Here is an 8,689-nt window from a genome sequence, read left to right on the forward strand (position 1 = left end):
TTAATTTTTTCAATCCAGTCCCTTTTTCAACCCCAAGTCTTCAACGAGAAGAGAGAGAAAACACAGACAGAGAGGGGCTTCGTTAAGAGGAAACAAAAACAGAAACCCTAAGAAAGAGAGAGAAAGAAGAAAGTATCTATTCGATTCTTCTCCTTTTCCAATTGCATTTCAAGATCTCAATTTTTCAATCCACAAAAGGTACAAACTTTTGTTTGTTAATCCTCCGTTTTTCTAAAACAAATAACTTTCTGTTTTTTGATTTCCAAATACGAATCTGTTTCCGTTTCTGCTACTAATTTGTTAAAATGAGCTCAGATTCTAATTGGGGTTGGCTCTTTTATCGTACATTGCTATATTTTGATAAAATTAATCACTAATTTCATTCTCTATTTATATCCATCTCTTGTTTTGTTATGGATAATACGCACTACGTGACTCGGTTTACATCTGATTTTGGATTGCTTGAATTTCTTAGACTTTTGTTTGGTTGCTGCAAAAATTTCTTAGATATAGCAGAACTTGCCATTTTGAATTCTGGGTTTCTTTTCTTTTGTTCTATTTTTGTTTTTTTTGTTTTTTGTTTACCCCTGGACCTGAATAAATATGAGCTTTTGCTCGCTTGAATTTGCTTTCTTCTCTTGGTTGGTTAGTAGCTTATGGTGCGTGAGAACCGGAAAGTATATGTGCTTTACCTTTTTTTTTTTTCTTTTGTACTGTTAGATTAGAATTACAAATTTCTGCTGGGTGTGATCAATTTGAAATATTTAGGATTGATCGGTCTTCAGCTTTTATTTCACTGTAAATCATCGCCGAATTTCTAAACTAGAATTGGAAAGGATTCTGAAAGCAATGTTCATAAAATTGCTGTCATGTGCATTTGTGACTTCATTTAGATGGAACTAAATAGTCTTGAGTTTTGTTGGTTGAGTAATGGAAAACCTGCCTTATGAGGCCATCACCAGAGAAAAAAAAATGTTATTCATAGTGCCTCTAGAAAAGTAAGCTGGGTATTTTGTTCATTTCTTGAACTTAGCGTATGATGTGAAATAGTAATATCTATTAGTTCAAAATTGGGGAAGCAGCAGATGTTTTGCTTTTGAGATCTGAAGCAAAAGGTAACAGCTGTAACAACAAGGTCATAACTAGACTATGTAAACCTTTGAAGGAATAATAATTTTTAATTTTATTCAGAAGGTTAGTGTTGGATTACTAAAATCCCATACACCATGGCCAACATATATATTGCATAGCAGTTACTGGTATCCTATTTTCATAACCAAATTTAGAGCTTATATGCTAAATACGTTCTGCATATGCTTTCTTTTTGTAGGAATCGATTTGGCATGTTATTGCTCACATTTCTACCCTGAACATACCGAGATAACTAGAAGAAATTTAGGTGATCAATGTCATGCTCTTCTGTGTTGATTTGTTGATGATATTATGGTGGAATGATTTTCAGAACTTAACTGTGTATATTGTAAATAGTTGCCTTTTTTCTCTCTCTTTTTTTTTTATTATTTTTTTTTTAATTTGATCATATGTATATATGTGTATATTATTTTTGATTGTATATCCTTTGTGAATTGCTCCCAGTGAGGCTCCTCTTTATTTTTGGTTTGAAAAATATATATGCCTCATTTTCTCAATCAACCTCTTTTCTGTTGTCAATCAATTTTTTTAATGATTTTCTTTGACAGGGACTGGTGCTTATTTGGCTATGGCAAATTCTAAGGGGTCGTCAAACGTTAGAAATTTGATGTATTCTGGAAAGCATGCTTTACTTCCTCCAAGGATTCCATTTCCTAGTGTTACTCCATCATATGCTGACTATGTACCTAATAGTGTAGTTGGATCAAAAGCTGTTCAAAGGCCTAGAGAGGGAAATGCTCATCACCAACGAACGTCCTCTGAGACATTTCTCATGGAGGAGCAACCTTCTTGGCTTGATGATCTCCTTAATGAGCCTGAGACACCTGTTCGTAGAGGTGGTCATAGGCGTTCCTCCAGTGACTCCTTTGCATATATAGATGTAGCTAATGCTTCTAACATAGAGTATGCAGCACAAGATGAGTATAGACAGAAAAATATTATGTCAATACCTTCTTGGGGATCTCAAGACTTTGATTATCACAAAGATGCTCGACAAACCTCTATTTATGCTGATGTGAACATGACAAAACAGAAAAATAGGGCTCGGGATTCATCTTTGAATTCTGCTACACGTCTCAGTGGGCTTCCTTCTGCAAGGGAGAATGCTGTTTCACAGATGGGATCATCATGTGTTCAACAGGAATCAGATGGGTTCCAATCTTCAGTGAATGAAAAACAAGATTCAGCTGATTCTTTTCCTCATGATTCAAAAACTTCATCTGAAAAAAAGGACGCTTCTCATGCCAAGTCTTCAGCATCGGAGACTGATACAAAACGTGCTAAACAGTAAGTACTTTATAAAATTAGTTTTTCTTATTTTTCTCTAATCGTGGTTAGCTTTGATATTGCTTTTATATACTTCATGGATTAAACCGCATGGTTTCTGCCTTTGGTTTCTTCTCCTATTTATTGTCCAAGGATGCTTGACGCAGAGCATTGTTGTAGACTTGTCAGCTTTAATCTGTGTGATGAGCAATGATTTCGAAATTGAAAGCATAGTGTTTGGGATCTCTCGGCCCCCCCCCCCCATAAGGCAAGGCATGAGTCTTCTGAAGTTGGAGTTTTTTTAATACAATGGATTAAACTATCATGATAGCAGTTAGCAGATAAAAGATAAAGTAATTGGAAGCAAGTCAGCAATTCAGTGTCAATCATCATAGTTGAGTAGAAAATTTTGAACTTTTGTGGAAGCAACTAGTCACATTTGTGAAGGTAAAAGAGATAAGGGGAGAGTGGGGGCTATTTGGAATCCTTTCTATTTCTGGTTTTTGGTTTCTGTTTTCTAACTCAAAAGTTGGTTTCTTGGAAATCAACCTGATAAAACACGGAAAAACTACTTTTAATGGTTTTCTTTGTTGTGATGACCCATTTTTCTGTTTTGAGACACCAAATCGTAAAAATAAAATGACTTTAATAATCAGTCTTTCTTTTATATTTGAGAACCAAAAAAAAAAAAAAAAAAGAACAAAACCAAAAACAAAAATAATAGCGAAGGGGCCTAGGAATGAGCTAATTGGAAAGATTTATGAGTTTGTGGTTGGGAGTTGCATATGATTTCTACTTGTTTGTGCTCATAACTGTTTACCTTTATGATCAGGATATATGATTTCTACTTTTTTAAGCTTATTATCATTTTGCCGTTTTATGACATCATTTGTCTGTAGTCTTACATTTGATGACATGATCGTATGAATTAAGAAGAGTAAGAAGGGATCTGCTTGAGAGTTGGGGGTTAGATTGAACTCATGTCCTCTTTACCGCCCCTATTTTCTTTTCCAATATGATGATAATGTTTGAGCTATGTGGAAGAGAACCATGGATAGAATGTCAATATATTGATTTTGTTATGGCATGCAGAATTTAATTGCTCTAGTGCTGAAAGAATAAATTTCAAAGGAATGAAACATGAAAACAAGTAGTTATTCGGCATAAACTATTGGTTCGCTTCTTATCTCAGATAACCTGCTGGTCCTTAAAGTGCGACCAACCAGCATGAAAGAGCGCGAGTACCAACTCCAATCCTAGCTAATAATTTCCATTATTCTTCCTCTAATGTCGGTATATATGTCGAACTCAGGTTTTTTGGCTTGTGCTATGGCCTGGTTTATGTTCTGTTCAATCTCTTTTGAGAATCAGGGCTATATTTGATTTTGTGGTTTTATAAGTTTATGCATGTTTGGTTTTTACTTTAAAAAATTTATTGTGTAAGAAAGCATAGTACACAAATATGTGAAGTTGAAAAGTTTTGCTTCCTCTGGAATGAGTTGATAAGTTACATAATATATATAGGATAGTAAAACTCGAATATTATCTAATGTAGGCAATTTGCTCAACGTTCTCGTGTCCGGAAACTTCAGTACATAGCTGAGCTGGAAAGGAATGTACAAGCCTTACAGGTAAAGTATCAGTAACCTGCAGAAGTTTAACTATATAATTTTATAGTTAATTGAAAGAGTATATAATAGGCATTGTTTAAAGAGTAATTTTATATCTCCTACTTTGCAGGCAGAAGGATCTGAAGTTTCAGCTGAGGTTGAATTTCTCAACCAGCAGAATCTTATTTTGAGCATGGAGAATAAAGCCCTTAAGCAACGTTTAGAAAGCATAGCTCAGGAGCAGCTTATCAAATACTGTAAGTTTTGGCTCTCAATTTCTTCAGGTTGAGGTGTTAAAAATATTGTTTTATTTTTACCTTCATGGCTGGCTTGGTTTCTCAATTGTGTTTCCCTCAAATAGTAATGTCATTATGACAAGATCTTTGGTTAGAATTATGGTGTCATGTTTTGGTAATGTCATTTACAAATTTTGCCAAAAGACCTTCATTGCCTGATGCTGATAGCCAAAAATACCCTTGATATTTTGTTATGTCTTTATCACTATCATTATCCACCCCGATATCAAAACAAAAAAAAAAAAAAAAAATCATTATCCACCCGCCAACCAGACAAGACATGCAACATAACTGTGATACAATCACAAGGCAAGTGGGAAGATTTTGAAACAAGAGGATAAGATTTGTCCCTATGTGCGCAGAGCTACATGCCTAGTTATTTATTTCAGCTGAAGGGGGGTAATTCATGCAGAATATGCTACCAAAAAACCTATTGAGTCCTTCAATTTTTATTTGACCCATTGAATTCTTGAATTTTGTTTCTATATCTATTAAACACAATCTGTCTATATAAATAGATGCAAATGTATGCAAATTTTGACATATCACTCCATAAAATCCCACTGCATCATAATCTATATCTAATTTTTTCAAAATAACATAATAAATTATATTCAGTATACATATTTCTCTCCATTTTCACCACTTTCATCTCTCAACATACAATTCAACCCTCCTTTTTCTCTCTCTTCATTTTTATCCATATATAATCAAAGTATCAAAGTATCCAAGCTCTTTGGCAAATTGAGTTCAATGAATACAAAAATGAACATTCAAGGGTTCAATAGATCAAAATAAAATTTGGAGAGCTTAATGTGCTTTTATGCGGAGTATTCCTTTGAAGAGAGAACGTTGAGGAATGCATTTTCGAGCATATAAGAACTTTATGCATAGAAGCAGTTTGGGAATTACTAGGTAAATGATTTGGTAGACCTTCAAGGCAGTGCGATCTTGCTTAAAATTTTACCAACTGATCACTGGCGTGTAATAGAAGATTTGCCCTGTGCGAGAGAAATATTGAAACTTCCATTTTGTTGATGTTCTTTGTAGAATTTCTTTTTAGAGAATGTTGCAAATTGTGGAAGGCTTTTGCCTTTTTCTTCTTTTTGCTAATGATTCTGCCTTAGTATTAGCCAGATGATATTGCCAGTTTTTTGCTTTATCTTAAGTAGTAAGGGATAGAATGGTTGTTGAAGATGGGGTCTTGGCTTAAATGTCATATACTAATTGTCAAAGGAAATTTCTTCTGGAAAAACAGTTTCCAGCTTCTATGCAGCTGAGTTGAGCCTTGCAATATTTAGCTTGAAAGACTTTTTATGCAAGAGTGAACCATGTCTGGTAGAGTGCGGTTTAGTTTTCCTTGTTTGACTTATTGAGAGGAAGTTTCATTGCCTCTTCAGATTGAAAAGCAAAAGTCTTTTTCTTTTTGTCTCTGAATGCTTTTTAAATTTTCACATATATGCTGTACTTGAGTTTATGCATGTACATGCATATGTTCACATTAAGTTCTGCAGTCTATTAGGAGACTGAGGAGAAGAAATGGTGTGATGGGATGGGATGCGGACAGAGAGACATATTGCAACACTTGTTATCCTTATGTTGGCTGACATTACTGAAAGAAACTAATATTATGATTTTTCTTTGTTGCAGCCTGGAACTAATCTAGTAAACTACTGAAGTACTGAATAAATCATTAAATTATCCAGAAAACTAATCTTGTGTCCACTTGTGCTGGTCACCTTGTTGAGTGCTAGACTTATTTTCTGCTTTCTGAAAGCTTTCTCTTCGGATGAATTGCTTTTTTCCTGAAAATTTTAGGTACAGAGATGATGTAGGAAGACATCAAAATGAAAATGGCTAATACAGTCAGGAGAAAATCATTTAGCTACCTTGTTGGATCTGTTCGCAAAACTGAGAAAGTGTATCTCTGGTCTGGCCTGAGAAAAGGTCAGGCTGAGGCAAGGGTTTTTGTCTCCTGGCCCGAACCAACCTAGGCCTGCAACTATTAGGTCAGCTGGGCTTGTGATTTGAATATGTTAGGGCCTGACCTACCTGGCCTACTGGAAGAATGAAAAACTAATATGTTACGTATGTTGTTTGTAGTGCTCGGTTAGGTCAGGCTTGTGCCCGACCCAAAAAAAGAACATGTTTCCACATTGTGTATGTATGTGTTTATCTTTTTGATTTTTGAATTATATAACGGATGCTCAACCTTTTGAGGGTGCTTTCAGTGGAGCATGAAGTCTTGGAGAGGGAGATTGGGAGACTACGAGCCTTGTATCAGCAGCAACAGCAACAGCCACAGCAACAGCAGCAGCAACCATCTTCCAGCCATCGCCGAACTAACAGCAGGGACCTTGAATCCCAGTTTGCAAACCTCTCCTTGAAACAAAAGGATGCCAATTCTGGTCGTGATCCTGTGACAGGTCCACTCCGCACTTAGATAAATAAATTAACCAGAGATTTGTTGTGCCACCATTTTGCTTAGTTGGGCTACCACATTAACCATCATTATTTTCTCCTCGAGCGGGGTAAAGCCGAGTTCCTCCAGTCTCCATCCCGTCTCTCTGCCTGATTTGCACAATTTATTTTTACTTCGTTTCTTGCCCCCTTTTCGTTTGATAAAATTAATATCTTCACGTGCACCTGGTTGTCATTGCGGGAAAATTATGTTTTCAGGCGAGATGACTTACCGGAGGTGGTAACTTAAAAGAGGTTCCATATTTGGTCTCTTCTGTATGTTCAGATGATTATAATTCAGGAAATTTATGTGCTCCACTTGTAATCCATTTAGAGTATCTAATTCGTGGAGTCGAGATGTAGCGAAGGATGTTTAGAGCATGTTGGATCTGCGTCATTTGTAATGGTGTTATTCCAAAGAAACGCTTTCTTGTAAAATCTGTTAAATGAAATTCACGTCTTCTTGCTTATTTTCACCGTTATGAGAAGGCCTGAGTCCCTATGATTTTTTATTGAATCTGAGGGTGTTCTTGATCATGCAATAGGAAAAAAAAAAAAAGAAATTTTAAAAAAATTCATATTTCCATTGGTTTAGTTTATGAGTGGATTTTAAGATGTGGTAATTCTATGGTAAATCAGATCACGGTTAGGTCTAATAGATTGTTTTGATAATATGTTGAAACTTAAAACTGATGGCATTAAAAAGATGGGCCTTAAGTTATGTCATACATGATGTTGCAATGAAAGAAAAAAAATTAAAAAAGAAAAAATTAGTAAAAATAATTATGAGAGATTTATAATATCATGTCCTGAAAGAAAACATAATTGATGTTATGAATTAATGTTTAGGATTAGATTTTAAATATCTATGTCCTGAAAGAAAACATAACTCAAGAATATGGATTGATTGTGAGGCAACTACGGAAGGTTTCGTGGGAAATAATGTCCGAAATGGATAAGGAAAAAACGCTAATTGTACGGAAGGCTAAAACTATTTTTGCTCGCGCCATCTTAGACTCGTAAGAAAAAATGCTTATTACAGCGGGAATTTTCTCTTTTTAAAAGAATCAAACACTCGTATGACTTGAGTCATTTTTACTCGGAATAACCCTGTTTTGTGAGTTTGTGTATATATTTTTAATCATTAATTAACGGGTTATAATTAGTTAGTTTTTCTTGCATACTATACCGGATTTATAGTTTGAATAGGTACAATATCGTAAACATAATCAAAGAATAAGAGTGCCGACATGCTTTTGATCATAGGGCATAAACTCAGTTTAGCATATTTAATTTGGCCTTGTCGGTTATGTCACTATAAAAAAAACGGCATTTTGCGACCGACAAAATGCCAAAAAATCGGTCGCTAAATTCAATTAGCGACCGATGTGCGATCGATATTTTTCGGTCGCAAATATGCTCGTCGCAAAATGTTTTGCGACCGATTTTTTCGTCGGTCGCAAATTGGTCACAGAAAATTCTGTCACAATTCGGTCGCAAATTGTAAATTTAAAATTTTTATTTTTGGTCGCTAATCGGTCGCAAATCGGTCGCAAAATTAAAAAAATTAAAAAAAAAAAAAATAGAATGTACAGCTGCAAATTTAGGAAAGACTGCAAAAAGGCAAAAGTCAGCATACATGCTTTAGCAAATAGAATGTACCAGGCTAGTAGTGATTGGCAAAAATACTCCACAGTAAGTATCTCAACAAATAAAAGAGTTAAGAAAAATAACTAAAATCTAAGTTACCAAACAACTATAAGTGGTTAACTTCTTCAGAGAAATAAAGAAAATGAAATTTCCTTTTCAACCCTCAAATACGGTCCATAGGAAGCTACACTTAAAAAACTTCAATGTGATAAAGAACGTTACAAAACTTCAGTATAAAACTTCAAATGGCCCATT

General features: G+C 34.9%; 1 protein-coding gene across 2 annotated transcripts; it reads left to right on the forward strand.

Moving 5' to 3' along the window:
* Positions 1-7,266, forward strand: LOC105633319 (basic-leucine zipper (bZIP) transcription factor family protein). 2 transcript variants are annotated; one of them, XM_089722992.1, is made up of 6 exons: positions 1-198; positions 1,331-1,399; positions 1,701-2,439; positions 3,974-4,049; positions 4,159-4,285; positions 6,556-7,266. In XM_089722992.1, the coding sequence occupies exons 3-6, from the start codon at positions 1,721-1,723 to the stop codon at positions 6,765-6,767; spliced, it is 1,134 nt and encodes a 377-aa protein (XP_089579118.1). In that variant the 5' UTR covers positions 1-198; positions 1,331-1,399; positions 1,701-1,720; the 3' UTR covers positions 6,768-7,266. The 2 variants fall into 2 exon arrangements, with proteins under 2 accessions (XP_089579118.1, XP_089579117.1); XM_089722991.1 differs by lacking the exon at positions 1,331-1,399 and having other exon boundaries at positions 2-198.
* Positions 7,267-8,689: the final 1,423 nt, after the last annotated feature.

Source organism: Jatropha curcas, chromosome 6 (genome assembly GCF_041381405.1).
Source record: "Jatropha curcas cultivar XTBG-Jc1 chromosome 6, XTBG_Jcur_1.0, whole genome shotgun sequence".
In the NCBI taxonomy this organism is placed as follows: domain Eukaryota; kingdom Viridiplantae; phylum Streptophyta; class Magnoliopsida; order Malpighiales; family Euphorbiaceae; genus Jatropha; species Jatropha curcas.

Coding starts and splice junctions, on each gene's coding strand:
- LOC105633319 (XM_089722992.1), top strand. CDS start 1,721: ATGGCAAATTCTAAGGGGTCGTCAAACGTTAGAAATTTGATGTATTCT. Junction 4,050..4,158: donor GGAATGTACAAGCCTTACAG/GTAAAGTATCAG, acceptor CCTACTTTGCAG/GCAGAAGGATCTGAAGTTTC. Junction 4,286..6,555: donor GGAGCAGCTTATCAAATACT/GTAAGTTTTGGC, acceptor GGGTGCTTTCAG/TGGAGCATGAAGTCTTGGAG.